The sequence below is a fragment of the Oncorhynchus clarkii genome, chromosome 11 (genome assembly GCF_045791955.1).
Source record: "Oncorhynchus clarkii lewisi isolate Uvic-CL-2024 chromosome 11, UVic_Ocla_1.0, whole genome shotgun sequence".
Taxonomy (NCBI): domain Eukaryota; kingdom Metazoa; phylum Chordata; class Actinopteri; order Salmoniformes; family Salmonidae; genus Oncorhynchus; species Oncorhynchus clarkii.
Genome location: NC_092157.1, coordinates 11,757,229 through 11,772,834, shown reverse-complemented (window position 1 = coordinate 11,772,834; position 15,606 = coordinate 11,757,229). Strand labels below are relative to the sequence as shown.

At 42.1% G+C, this 15,606-nt stretch overlaps 1 protein-coding gene across 1 annotated transcript in view; it reads right to left on the bottom strand.

Annotated features, from left to right (window-relative positions):
- LOC139420200 (activin receptor type-2B) overlaps window positions 1–15,606 on the bottom strand; it is a 79,937-nt gene that overhangs the window by 28,847 nt on the left and 35,484 nt on the right. Inside the window, exons 2-3 of the mRNA XM_071170028.1 lie at window positions 13,078–13,285; window positions 10,138–10,244 (exon numbers count right to left, since the gene is read on the bottom strand). Coding sequence (XP_071026129.1) covers window positions 10,138–10,244; window positions 13,078–13,285 — 315 coding nt within the window. The remainder of the gene's footprint in view (window positions 1–10,137; window positions 10,245–13,077; window positions 13,286–15,606) is intronic.

The following is a 15,606-nucleotide window of genomic DNA, read 5'->3' as shown; positions in this document are numbered from 1 at the left end:
AGGTACAGTATTAGGCAGGTATATGAATAGGCAGGTACAGTATTAGGCAGGTATATGAATAGGTAGGGACAGTATTAGGCAGGAATATGAATAGGTAGGTACAGTATTAGGCAGGTATATGAATAGGTAGGTACAGTATTAGGCAGGCATATGAATAGGTAGGGACAGTATTAGGCAGGCATATGAATAGGTAGGGACAGTATTAGGCAGGCATATGAATAGGTAGGGACAGTATTAGGCAGGCATATGAATAGGCAGGGACAGTATTAGGCAGGTACAGTATTAGGTAGGTACAGTATTAGGCAGGTATATGAATAGGTAGGTAGAGTATTAGGTAGATACAGTATTAGGCAGGTATATGAATAGGTAGGTACAGTATTAGGCAGGTATATGAATAGGTAGGTACAGTATTAGGCAGGTATATGAATAGGTAGGGACAGTATTAGGCAGGTATATGAATAGGTAGGTACAGTATTAGGCAGGTACAGTATTAGGTAGGTACAGTATTAGGCAGGTATATGAATAGGTAGGTACAGTATTAGGCAGGTACAGTATTAGGCAGGTACAGAATTAGGCAGGTATATGAATAGGCAGGTACAGTATTAGGCAGGTATATGAATAGGTAGGTACAGTATTAGGCAGGTATATGAATAGGTAGGTACAGTATTAGGCAGGCATATGAATAGGTAGGTACAGTATTAGGCAGGTATATGAATAGGTAGGGACAGTGTTAGGCAGGTATATGAATAGGTAGGTAGAGTATTAGGTAGGTACAGTATTAAGCAGGTATATGAATAGGTAGGTACAGTATTAGGCAGGTATATGAATAGGTAGGTACAGTTTTAGGCAGGTACAGTATTAGGTAGGTACAGTATTAGGCAGGTACAGTATTAGGCAGGTACATGAATAGGCAGGTACATGAATAGGTAGGTACAGTATTAGGCAGGTATATGAATAGGTAGGTACAGTATTAGGCAGGTATATGAATAGGTAGGGACAGTATTAGGCAGGTATATGAATAGGTAGGTACAGTATTAGGCAGGTACAGTATTAGGCAGGTACAGTATTAGGCAGGTATATGAATAGGCAGGTACAGTATTAGGCAGGTATATGAATAGGTAGGTACAGTATTAGGCAGGTATATGAATAGGTAGGTACAGTATTAGGCAGGCATATGAATAGGTAGGTACAGTATTAGGCAGGTATATGAATAGGTAGGGACAGTGTTAGGCAGGTATATGAATAGGTAGGTAGAGTATTAGGTAGGTACAGTATTAGGCAGGTATATGGATAGGTAGGTACAGTATTAGGCAGGTACAGTATTAGGCAGGTACATGAATAGGCAGGTACATGAATAGGTAGGTACAGTATTAGGCAGGTATATGAATAGGTAGGTACAGTATTAGGCAGGTATATGAATAGGTAGGGACAGTATTAGGCAGGTATATGAATAGGTAGGCACAGTATTAGGCAGGTACAGTATTAGGTAGGTACAGTATTAGGCAGGTACAGTATTAGGTAGGTATATGAATAGGTAGGTACAGTATTAGGCAGGTACAGTATTAGGCAGGTACAGTATTAGGCAGGTATATGAATAGGCAGGTACAGTATTAGGCAGGTATATGAATAGGTAGGTACAGTATTAGGCAGGTATATGAATAGGTAGGTACAGTATTAGGCAGGTATATGAATAGGTAGGGACAGTATTAGGTAGGTATATTAATAGGAAGGTACAGTATTAGGTAGGTACAGTATTAGGTAGGTACAGTATTAGGCAGGTATATGAATAGGCAGGTACAGTATTAGGCAGGTATATGAATAGGTAGGTACAGTATTAGGCAGGTATATGAATAGGTAGGTACAGTATTAGGCAGGCATATGAATAGGTAGGTACAGTATTAGGCAGGTATATGAATAGGTAGGGACAGTGTTAGGCAGCTATATGAATAGGTAGGTAGAGTATTAGGTAGGTACAGTATTAGGCAGGTATATGGATAGGTAGGTACAGTATTAGGCAGGTACAGTATTAGGCAGGTACATGAATAGGCAGGTACATGAATAGGTAGGTACAGTATTAGGCAGGTATATGAATAGGTAGGTACAGTATTAGGCAGGTATATGAATAGGTAGGGACAGTATTAGGCAGGTATATGAATAGGTAGGCACAGTATTAGGCAGGTACAGTATTAGGTAGGTACAGTATTAGGCAGGTACAGTATTAGGTAGGTATATGAATAGGTAGGTACAGTATTAGGCAGGTACAGTATTAGGCAGGTACAGTATTAGACAGGTACAGTATTAGGCAGGTATATGAATAGGCAGGTACAGTATTAGGCAGGTATATGAATAGGTAGGTACAGTATTAGGCAGGTATATGAATAGGTAGGTACAGTATTAGGCAGGTATATGAATAGGTAGGGACAGTATTAGGTAGGTATATTAATAGGAAGGTACAGTATTAGGTAGGTACAGTATTAGGTAGGTACAGTATTAGGCAGGTATATGAATAGGCAGGTATAGTATTAGGCAGGTACAGTATTAGGTAGGTATATGAATAGGTAGGTACAGTATTAGGCAGGTACAGTATTAGGCAGGTATATGAATAGGTAGGGACAGTATTAGGCAGGTATATGAATAGGTAGGTACAGTATTAGGCAGGTATATGAATAGTTAGGGACAGTATTAGGCAGGTATATGAATAGGCAGGGACAGTATTAGGCAGGTACAGTATTAGGTAGGTACAGTATTAGGCAGGTATATGAATAGGTAGGTAGAGTATTAGGTAGGTACAGTATTAGGCAGGTATATGAATAGGTAGGTACAGTATTAGGTAGGTACAGTATTAGGCAGGTACAGTATTAGGTAGGTACAGTATTATGCAGGTATATGAATAGGTAGGTACAGTATTAGGTAGGTACAGTATTAGGCAGGTACAGTATTAGGTAGGTACAGTATTAGGCAGGTATATGAATAGGTAGGTACAGTATTAGGCAGGTATATGAATAGGCAGGTACAGTATTAGGTAGGTACAGTATTCGGTATGTACAGTATTAGGCAGGTATATGAATAGGTAGGTACAGTATTAGGCAGGTATATGAATAGGTAGGTACAGTATTAGGCAGGTACCGTATTAGGCAGGTATATGAATAGGTAGGTACAGTATTAGGCAGGTATATGAATAGGCAGGTACAGTATTAGGCAGGTACAGTATTAGGCAGGTATATGAATAGGTAGGTACAGTATTAGGTAGGTATATGAATAGGTAGGTACAGTATTAGGCAGGTACAGTATTAGGCAGGTACAGTATTAGGCAGGTACAGTATTAGGCAGGTACAGTATTAGGCAGGTACATGAATAGGCAGGTACATGAATAGGCAGGTATATGAATAGGTAGGTACAGTATTAGGCAGGTATATGAATAGGTAGGTACAGTATTAGGCAGGTATACGGAGAGGTAGGGACAGTATTAGGCAGGTATATGAATAGGTAGGTACAGTATTAGGCAGGTATATGAATAGGTAGGTGCAGTATTAGGCAGGTACAGTATTAGGTAGGTACAGTATTAGGCAGGTATATGAATAGGTAGGTACAGTATTAGGCAGGTACAGTATTAGGCAGGTATATGAATAGGTAGGTACAGTATTAGGTAGGTATATGAATAGGTAGGTACAGTATTAGGCAGGTACAGTATTAGGCAGGTACAGTATTAGGCAGGTATATGAATAGGCAGGTACAGTTTTAGGCAGGTATATGAATAGGTAGGTACAGTATTAGGCAGGTATATGAATAGGTAGGTACAGTATTAGGCAGGTATATGAATAGGTAGGTACAGTATTAGGCAGTTATATGAATAGGCAGGTATAGTATTAGGCAGGTACAGTATTAGGTAGGTAAAGTATTAGGCAGGTACAGTATTAGGCAGGTACAGTATTATGCAGGTATATGAATAGGTATGTACAGTATTAGGCAGGTACAGTATTAGGCATGTATATGAATAGGTAGGGACAGTATTAGGCAGGTATATGAATAGGTAGGGACAGTATTAGGCAGGTATATGAATAGGTAGGTACAGTATTAGGCAGGTATATGAATAGGTAGGTACAGTATTAGGTAGGTACAGTATTAGGTAGGTATATGAATAGGTAGGTACAGTATTAGGTAGGTATATGAATAGGTAGGTACAGTATAAGGTAGGTACAGTATTAGGCAGGTACAGTATTAGGCAGGTATATGAATAGGCAGGTACAGTATTAGGCAGGTATATGAATAGGTAGGTACAGTATTAGGCAGGCATATGAATAGGTAGGTACAGTATTAGGCAGGCATATGAATAGGTAGGGACAGTATTAGGCAGGTATTTAAATAGGAAGGGACAGTATTAGGCGGGTACAGTATTAGGTAGGTACAGTATTAGGCAGGTATATGAATAGGTAGGTACAGTATTAGGTAGGTACAGTATTAGGCAGGTACAGTATTAGGTAAGTACAGTATTAGGCAGGTATATGAATAGGTAGGTACAGTATTAGGTAGGTATATGAATAGGTAGGTACAGTATTAGGCAGGTACAGTATTAGGCAGGTATATGAATATGTAGGTACAGTATTAGGCAGGTACAGTATTAGGCAGGTATATGAATAGGTAGGTACAGTATTAGGCAGGTATATGAATAGGCAGGTACAGTATTAGGCAGGTACAGTATTAGGCAGGTACAGTATTAGGCAGGTACAGTATTAGGCAGGTACATGAATAGGCAGGTATATGAATAGGTAGGTACAGTATTAGGCAGGTATATGAATAGGTAGGTACAGTATTAGGCAGGTATATGAATAGGTAGGGACAGTATTAGGCAGGTATATGAATAGGTAGGTACAGTATTAGGCAGGTATATGAATAGGTAGGTACAGTATTAGGCAGGTACAGTATTAGCTAGGTACAGTATTAGGTAGGTACAGTATTAGGGAGGTATATGAATAGGTAGGTACAGAATAAGGTAGGTATATGAATAGGTAGGTACAGTATTAGGTAGGTACAGTATTAGGCAGGTACAGTATTAGGCAGGTATATGAATAGGCAGGTACAGTATTAGGCCGGTATATGAATAGGTAGGTACAGTATTAGGCAGGTATATGAATAGGTAGGTACAGTATTAGGCAGGTATATGAATAGGTAGGTACAGTATTAGGCAGGTATATGAATAGGTAGGTACAGTATTAGGCAGGTATATGAATAGGTAGGTACAGTATTAGGCAGGTACAGTATTAGGTAGGTACAGTATTAGGCATGTATATGAATAGGTAGGTACAGTATTAGGCAGGTACAGTATTAGCTAGGTACAGTATTAGGTAGGTACAGTATTAGGGAGGTATATGAATAGGTAGGTACAGAATAAGGTAGGTATATGAATAGGTAGGTACAGTATTAGGCAGGTACAGTATTAGGCAGGTATATGAATAGGTAGGTACAGTATTAGGCAGGTATATGAATAGGTAGGTACAGTATTAGGCAGGTATATGAATAGGTAGGTACAGTATTAGGCAGGTATATGAATAGGTAGGTACAGTATTAGGCAGGTACAGTATTAGGTAGGTACAGTATTAGGCATGTATATGAATAGGTAGGTACAGTATTAGGTAGGTATATGAATAGGTAGGTACAGTATTAGGCAGGTACAGTATTAGGTAGGTACAGTATTAGGTAGGTACAGTATTAGGGAGGTATATGAATAGGTAGGTACAGAATAAGGTAGGTATATGAATAGGTAGGTACAGTATTAGGCAGGTACAGTATTAGGCAGGTATATGAATATGTAGGTACAGTATTAGGCAGGTACAGTATTAGGCAGGTATATGAATAGGTAGGTACAGTATTAGGCAGGTACAGTATTAGGCAGGTACAGTATTAGGCAGGTATATGAATAGGTAGGTACAGTATTAGGCAGGTATATGAATAGGCAGGTACAGTATTGGGTAGGTACAGTATTCGGTAGGTACATGAATAGGTAGGTACAGTATTAGGCAGGTATATGAATAGGTAGGTACAGTATTAGGCAGGTATATTAATAGGCAGGTACAGTATTAGGCAGGTACAGTATTAGGCAGGTATATGAGTAGGTAGGTACAGTATTAGGTAGGTATATGAATAGGTAGGTACAGTATTAGGCAGGTACAGTATTAGGCAGGTACAGTATTAGGCAGGTACAGTATTAGGCAGGTACAGTATTAGGCAGGTACAGTATTAGGCAGGTACAGTATTAGGCAGGTACAGTATTAGGCAGGTACAGTATTAGGCAGGTATATGAATAGGTAGGTACAGTATTAGGCAGGTATATGAATAGGTAGGTACAGTATTAGGCAGGTATATGAATAGGTAGGGACAGTATTAGGCAGGTATATGAATAGGTAGGTACAGTATTAGGTAGGTATATGAATAGGTAGGTACAGTATTAGGTAGGTATATGAATAGGTAGGTACAGTATTAGGTAGGTATATGAATAGGTAGGTACAGTATTAGGCAAGTACAGTATTAGGCAGGTACAGTATTAGGCAGGTATATGAATAGGTAGGTACAGTATTAGGTAGGTATATGAATAGGTAGGTACAGTATTAGGTAGGTACAGTATTAGGCAGGTACAGTATTAGGCAGGTATATGAATAGGTAGGGACAATATTAGGCAGGTATATGAATAGGTAGGTACAGTATTAGGCAGGTATATGAATAGGTAGGGACAGTATTAGGTAGGTACAGTATTAGGCAGGTATATGAATAGTTAGGGACAGTATTAGGCAGGTATATGAATAGGCAGGGACAGTATTAGGCAGGTACAGTATTAGGTAGGTACAGTATTAGGCAGGTATATGAATAGGTAGGGACAGTATTAGGCAGGTATATGAATAGGTAGGTACAGTATTAGGCAGGTACAGTATTAGGCAGGTTTATGAATAGGTAGGTACAGTATTAGGCAGGTACAGTATTAGGCAGGTACAGTATTAGGCAGGTATATGAATAGGTAGGTACAGTATTAGGCAGGTATATGAATAGGTAGGTACAGTATTAGGCAGGTATATGAATAGGTAGGTACAGTATTAGGCAGGTACAGTATTAGGCAGGTATATGAATAGGCAGGTACAGTATTAGGCAGGTACAGTATTAGGCAGGTATATGAGTAGGTAGGTACAGTATTAGGTAGGTATATGAATAGGTAGGTACAGTATTAGGTAGGTACAGTATTAGGCAGGTACAGTATTAGGTAGGTACAGTATTAGGCAGGTACAGTATTAGGCAGGTACAGTATTAGGCAGGTACAGTATTAGGCAGGTACAGTATTAGGCAGGTACAGTATTAGGCAGGTACATGAATAGGTAGGTACAGTATTAGGCAGGTATATGAATAGGTAGGTACAGTATTAGGCAGGTATATGAATAGGTAGGGACAGTATTAGGCAGGTATATGAATAGGTAGGTACAGTATTAGGTAGGTATATGAATAGGTAGGTACAGTATTAGGTAGGTATATGAATAGGTAGGTACAGTATTAGGTAGGTATATGAATAGGTAGGTACAGTATTAGGCAAGTACAGTATTAGGCAGGTACAGTATTAGGCAGGTATATGAATAGGTAGGTACAGTATTAGGCAGGCATATGAATAGGTAGGGACAGTATTAGGCAGGTATATGAATAGGCAGGGACAGTATTAGGCAGGTACAGTATTAGGTAGGTACAGTATTAGGCAGGTATATGAATAGGTAGGTACAGTATTAGGCAGGTATATGAATAGGTAGGTACAGTATTAGGCAGGTATATCAATAGGCAGGTACAGTATTATGCAGGTACAGTATTAGGCAGGTATATGAATAGGTAGGTACAGTATTAGGTAGGTATATGAATAGGTAGGTAGAGTATTAGGCAGGTACAGTATTAGGCAGGTACAGTATTAGGCAGGTACAGTATTAGGCAGGTACAGTATTAGGCAGGTACAGTATTAGGCAGGTACAGTATTAGGCAGGTATATGAATAGGTAGGGACAGTATTAGGCAGGTATATGAATAGGTAGGTACAGTATTAGGCAGGTATATGAATAGGTAGGTACAGTATTAGGTAGGTACAGTATTAGGTAGGTATATGAATAGGTAGGTACAGTATTAGGCAGGTATATGAATAGGTAGGTACAGTATTAGGTAGGTACAGTATTAGGTAGGTATATGAATAGGTAGGTACAGTATTAGGTAGGTACAGTATTAGGCAGGTACAGTATTAGGCAGGTATATGAATAGGTAGGGACAGTATTAGGCAGGTATATGAATAGGTAGGTACAGTATTAGGCAGGTATATGAATAGGTAGGTACAGTATTAGGCAGGCATATGAATAGGTAGGGACAGTATTAGGCAGGTATATGAATAGGCAGGGACAGTATTAGGCAGGTACAGTATTAGGTAGGTACAGTATTAGGCAGGTATATGAATAGGTAGGTAGAGTATTAGGTAGGTACAGTTTTAGGCAGGTATATGAATAGGTAGGTACAGTATTAGGCAGGTATATGAATAGGTAGGGACAGTATTAGGCAGGTACAGTATTAGGTAGGTACAGTATTAGGCAGGTATATTAATAGGCAGGTACAGTATTAGGCAGGTACAGTATTAGGCAGGTATATGAATAGGCAGGTACAGTATTAGGTAGGTACAGTATTAGGCAGGTACAGTATTAGGCAGGTACAGTATTAGGCAGGTACAGTATTAGGCAGGTACAGTATTAGGCAGGTACAGTATTAGGCAGGTACAGTATTAGGCAGGTACATGAATAGGCAGGTATATGAATAGGTAGGTACAGTATTAGGCAGGTATATGAATAGGTAGGTACAGTATTAGGCAGGTATATGAATAGGTAGGGACAGTATTAGGCAGGTATATGAATAGGTAGGTACAGTATTAGGTAGGTATATGAATAGGTAGGTACAGTATTAGGTAGGTATATGAATAGGTAGGTACAGTATTAGGTAGGTATATGAATAGGTAGGGACAGTATTAGGCAGGTATATGAATAGGTAGGTACAGTATTAGGCAGGTATATGAATAGGTAGGTACAGTATTAGGCAGGTATATGAATAGGTAGGTACAGTATTAGGTAGGTACAGTATTAGGCAGGTACAGTATTAGGCAGGTATATGAATAGGTAGGGACAGTATTAGGCAGGTATATGAATAGGTAGGTACAGTATTAGGCAGGTATATGAATAGGTAGGTACAGTATTAGGCAGGCATATGAATAGGCAGGGACAGTATTAGGCAGGTACAGTATTAGGTAGGTACAGTATTAGGCAGGTATATGAATAGGTAGGTAGAGTATTAGGTAGGTACAGTATTAGGCAGGTATATGAATAGGTAGGGACAGTATTAGGCAGGTACAGTATTAGGTAGGTACAGTATTAGGCAGGTATATGAATAGGTAGGTACAGTATTAGGCAGGTATATGAATAGGTAGGGACACAGTATTGTTTTCTCCTTTAAGCCCTGCTTTGACTTCAACGGACAAAAATGTTTGCTGCCTGGATGTCTGTGTGCTCAATAATATCATTTTTGTGCTGTTATCCTGGGCAGAATTGCCCCTACCTTCAATACTTGTGGCCTCTTGCACATTTCAGTCCGTCATGTTTAAGACCCTACAATAGTTAACCCTGGGTGAGGCCCGCGGAGCTTCCAACTCAACATATACCAACTTCCAGCTGGTATAGGTTTTACACCGATGTCAAATATAATATCAACCTACTGAGTTTCACTTCACACCAGCCAGGGGTTGGAATACCAAGATAACATACCAAGATATCATAATAGTATGATACTATAACAAAGCATATGATATTTGCTCTGAAACAAATGGAGCAAGCAGTGATTGGGAAAATCAAATACTCCAAAATGACGACAAAAGCCCATTCAGATACAGGTCAATATAAACTGTACATCTGACTAGCCCTTGAAATCTGAGTATGGGAGTGAACGTTGCAATTGAGATGTAGCCTAGCCATAGAGATATAATAATTAGAAGAGATGTTACTACTCAACTCCGTGTTCTGTGTTGGGTGGACCGGCGGTCAGATCTATTTTCTATGGATGTAACAAAAAGACGGCGTCCTACAGGTCTACTTACTTGGTCCATTGACATCGGGCAGGTGGGTGAACCTCTCGTTGCAGAAGTTCCCCTCGCAGCAACAGAAGAAGACCTGAGGATTCTCCTCTGTCGCCACACACTCTTGCCTGAGAAAAAAAAGACAACATTTTAGCGACCGTCAAAGGGAAACACTTTAGTCTAGAGTAGAGAAGGGAGCGCCTCAGCTTTCTGCTGACTTCAGTGCTTAAGAGGGCCTGTGGTTATTCCCTACGCTGGGTCGTGTTCAGAAGGGAAGTTCCGTTATGAAAAGCAGTGAAACAGGAAGGTTCTACCAGAAACTGCTCAATAAGAAACTCTGTTTTAATATCGTTTTCCGATGCAAGACGTTCAGAAAAGCTTTGCCACTGTGTACCCTAATGAACACGACCCGGAAACAGAATTAGGGCCTATGACCTGCTCAGACACCTAACTAACTCTTAGCTCCTCCTTCCGTTCCCATCCGTCGCCATGCAACGCTCACACTATTGACTTCTTGACCACTGTGGAGGACAGGAGGAGGAGGAGGGAGAGGACTGGCAGTGTCGCCATCATACTGCTGATGGGGCGCCAGGCACATCGGCCCGGGTCAGCGATGTGGTAGCCTGGCGGGTCATTGGGCAGTGTCCTCTCCCCTCAAAGAGCCAGAGTAAAAACTAAACTCGTCATGTTTGGAGGACAAAGAATGCTGAGTTGCATCCAAAGAACACCATACCTACTGTGAAGCATGGGGGTGGAAACATCATGCTTTGGGGCTGTTTTTCTGCAAAGGGACCAGGGCGACTGATCCGTGTAAAGGAAAGAATGAATGGGGCCATGTATCGTGAGATTTTGAGTGAAAACCTCCTTCCATCAGCAAGGGCATTGAATATGAAATGTGGCTGGGTCTTTCAGCATGACAATGATCCCAAAACACACTGCCCGGGCAACGAAGTAGTGGCTTCGTAAGAAGCATTTCAAGGTACTGGAGTGGCCTAGCCAGTCTCCAGATCTCAACCCCATAGAAAATCTTTGGAGGGAGTTGAAAGTCCGTGTTGCCCAGCAACAGCCCCAAAACATCACTGCTCTAGAGGAGATCTGCATGGAGGAATGGGCCAAAACACCAGCAACAGTGTGTGAAAACCTTGTGAAGACTTACAGAAAACGCTTGACCTCTGTCATTGCCAACAAAGGGTATATAACAAAGTATTGAGATAAACTTTTGTTATTGACCAAATACTTATTTTCCACCATAATTTGCAAATAAATTCATTAAAAATCCTACAATGTGATTTTCTCTCATTTTGTCTGTCATAGTTGAAGTGTACCTATGATGAAAATTATAGGCCTCTCATCTTTTTAAGTGGGAGAACTTGCACAATTGGTGGCTGACTACATACTTGTTTGCCCCACTATATGTTGCACAGTTCATTCAGAACAGGATTGACCTCCTCACCGGTGGTGGCAACATAACATATCTACAACAGTCTCGAGCGTCTTCAACAGTCTCGAGCGTCTTCAACAGTCTCGAGCGTCTTCAACAGTCTCGAGCGTCTTCAACAGTCTCGAGCGTCTACAACAGTCTCGAGCGTCTACAACAGTCTCGAGCGTCTACAACAGTCTCGAGCGTCTACAACAGTCTCGAGCGTCTTCAACAGTCTCGAGCGTCTTCAAAAAAGCTTTTCGACTTAAGCCCGTCACTCAACGCACTTCGATGTTTGGTATTTCCAACATGCACCAGAGGATCTGCTCGTCTGCTATTTTAAGAAGTGGCGACCTCTAGTTTAAGCAACCTGGGATTGCTGGCGTTGCGTTTCAAGATCAGTCATTGTTGCTGGCCCACTTTTGCACTGGCAGTCTCGATGAGGGAATGGTTTCATACTCAGCCTTCTCATGGTGAGAACTCACGCAGATTTAGGATTGAGCTTGTAGAAAACCTCTGGTTAAATACCCCGAAACAAAAGCCCTTTATGTTACCTTTATCTCATTCAACACTATAAAACACAACAATGTTCATTCTTTCCAAGTTGATCATTTAAACCCCATGTACACGTGTCTCACTCTGTAAACAACAATGCAGTGGATTGGTTTTAGCCAAAACCTTTTTTCTCCTCTATAACGTTTATGCAGGGAGAAGCGACTGTATTCAAGCTTCCCATCCGGATCCATCTATTCAACGATTTATCTGGGTCTTGGGAGAGAGGCCGGAAATAGATCGCAACGGCAATCGGTTGAAAAATCTACAGCACCACTCCGCCTGACTTTTCCGGCGACAGCGAAGCCTTGGTTATGGAGCACCTACGGGACCCGCCGGGCGCAGGGCAACTGTATATTCCAGTTTGACAGAGAGACATTTAATATGGAGTCCATGCTTCTACGTCTGCATTTGATGAGTAACACTTCCGATAGATGAAATGGAAACTAAAATGTTCGATAACACAAGCGAAATGTCGAAGACAAGCTCGTGTGAGGTTGCACACACACATTCCAGACGTGAAGTCAATAGGCAGTAATGCTTGAGTGACAAATCCAACTGTGATTGTTAAAGTTGTATATATGGTCATATTTGATGGTTAGATTAACATAGTCATAATCGATCAGTGACGTATGGGGACCCCAATGAGCTTCATTCTAAACACTTGTTGAGGCATGGATCCCACTCGGGAAATGAAAACATTGAGCAGAAACCCACCTATACAACCATAGGGAACACACTGATTCCACCTCTTGGCCACAGCAGGGCCCCTATTCATGAAGAGCGGAAGAGTAGGAGTGCTGGTATAGGATCAGGTTTTACCTTTGGACCATACCCTGGATGCCAGCACAGCACTCCTACTCTCAGACTCTTTGTGAATACATCCCAGGACTCCAGTCTTTAAGGCAGAGGAAGGCAGCTCATCTAATCTACAACTCAACAGTATTATATAGGGCCTTGCTCAAGGGCACAACGGTAGGAGATTTGACCTGTCGTAGCAGTTGAAGTCGTCCAGCCAGCAGCCCTTCTTCACCAGCTCGATGGTACCAGAGTTGTTGCGCCAGGAGGCGTAGCAGTGCAACCTCTTGTCCTTCTCACCCTCGCAGCTCTCTACCCCGCTCTGGTTGGTCTTCTCGATCTCATAGTTCACGTTATAGAACAAGCACTCCCGTGTGTCCACCTCGCCATGGCTTGGTCCTGTCACAGAGAGAAAGATGAGGATGCACTAGTTTAGTCAAGCATTAGAAGAATACCATTAGCCCAGATTAAATACACACTATAACCTATCATTTACGCACTCAAAACCCAGAGCTGTGTTTGGTACAACTGTCGTCTAAAAAGTTCCACATCTAGACAAAATCACAAAATCAGAAGTTCCACATCTAGACAAAATCACAAAATATGCTCTCCCTTTAAATACAACCAAATATGCAAGTCAGGATTGAGAAATGAACTAAAAGATCAGGACCAATCAAGAATCACAGATGACGTATCAAACACCTCAACCCCTGTGTGTCAAGGGGTTTGGGAAAAGAACAGTTTGATACTGAAGCACAACCGAAAGGAGGGGATTCTCCTGTATCGCGTAGTGTGGTAAAGTAGCGGTGATTGGTGTGGTGAGTGGCGGCGTGTTTGATGAGGACATGGCACACGGCATCGCAAATAGAAGCACATAGACGCCTCCCTGCAGCGCACAGAAACTCGGCTTGCTTTACTCTTGTCAAAACACCACTCCAGACTTTACTCATGCCTTATTTTGATAACAGGGGACAGGGAGGTGATATTTTCTGACGATGAAACCAGAGTATGTGCCGAAAGAGAGAGCGAGAGAAGTAGAGAGAAGGAGAGAGAGAGAAGTAGAGAGAGAGAGTTGAGAGAGAGAGTGAGAGAAGTAGAGTAGTTTAGAGGAGAGAGAAAGAGAAGTAGAGTAGTTTAGAGGAGAGAAAGAGAGAGAGAGAGAAGTAGACAGAGAAGTAGAGAGAGAGAGAGAGAGAAGTAGACAGAGAGAAGTAGAGAGAGAGAGAGGAGAGAGAAGAGAGAGAGAAGTAGAGAGAGAGAAGTAGAGAGAGAGAAGTAGAGAGAGAGAAGTAGAGAGAGAGAAGAGAGAGAGAAGTAGAGAGAGAGAAGTAGAGAGAGAGAGTTGAGAGAGAGTGAGAGAAGTAGAGTAGTTTAGAGGAGAGAGAAAGAGAAGTAGAGTAGTTTACAGGAGAGAGAGAGAGCGGGAGTGAGAGAAATGGTGGGGAAGGGGGGAGAGAGGATGTTTATGGTAAGGAACGATTGTACACAGACTGCTACAAACTGAAGGCATGTCGACTGCAGCGTTTGCCAGCTCACAAAGAAGCATCAGCACTGAACAGTTTTCCATGACAGAAGAAAGACATGGAGGAAGAAGAACACATTAAAAACCTGTGGCAAACCAAATGAGCTTGAGGGGGAAAAAATCTACCTTTTCAGCACCCAAAAGCCATTTGACCAACCTTTTCAGCTCAAAGGTTTAACAGCTAGTGGGAGTCCATAGCAACAATCCCCAGAGCCATTCAGGCCTTAGGCTATCTCTGCATTTCCTGGAATATTACAATGGCAGCTTGACAAGAGCAGCATATCCTTGCCATGGCAGAGGAGAGAAAGGTCATCAGGGAGATAACCTCAGTGATGTGTGTGAATAGAGACAAAAGAGAGAGAAAAACACTCCTTGTTCCAAAAAGAAACCAACCCAAAATAACAGCCTGAAGAAGAGCTCCTCTTCCCCTCCCTGCTGGAGCAATGGAGAGAGAGGATGAGCGGCACAGTGAGAGAGAGAGAGAGAGAGAGAGAGAGAGAGAGAGAGAGAGAGAGGCACATTGAGAGAGCGAGAGAGAGGCACAGAGAGAGAGAGAGACACAGTGAGAGAGTGAGCGAGAGCGAGCGAGAGAGCGAGAGAGGCACAGTGAGAGAGAGAGATAGAGAGAGGCACAGTGAGAGAGAGGCACAGTGAGAGAGCGAGCGAGAGAGGCACAGAGAGAGCGAGAGAGAGAGAGAGAGAGAGAGAGAGAGAGAGAGAGAGAGAGAGAGAGAGAGAGAGAGGGGAGAGAGAGAGAGAGAGAGGGGGAGAGAGAGAGAGAGAGAGAGAGAGAGAGAGAGAGAGAGAGAGAGGCACAGTGAGAGAGAGAGGCACTGTGAGAGCGAGAGCGAGAGAGAGACACAGTGAGCGAGAGCGAGAGAGGCACAGTGAGAGAGACAGAGAGAGAGACAGAGAGAGGCACAGTGAGAGAGAGAGGCACAGTGAGAGAGAGAGAGGCAGTGAGAGAGAGGCACAGTGAGAGAGCGAGCGAGAGAGGCACAGTGAGAGAGAGAGGCACAGAGAGAGAGAGAGAGCGCTCAAGAGAGCGCGACAGAGCGAGAGGCACAGTGAGAGAGAGAGAGAGAGAGCGAGAGAGAGCGCGAGAGAGGCACAGCGAGAGAGAGAGCGAGAGAGGCACAGTGAGAGAGAGAGAGAGAGAGGCACAGTGAGGCACAGTGAGAGAGAGAGAGGCACAGAG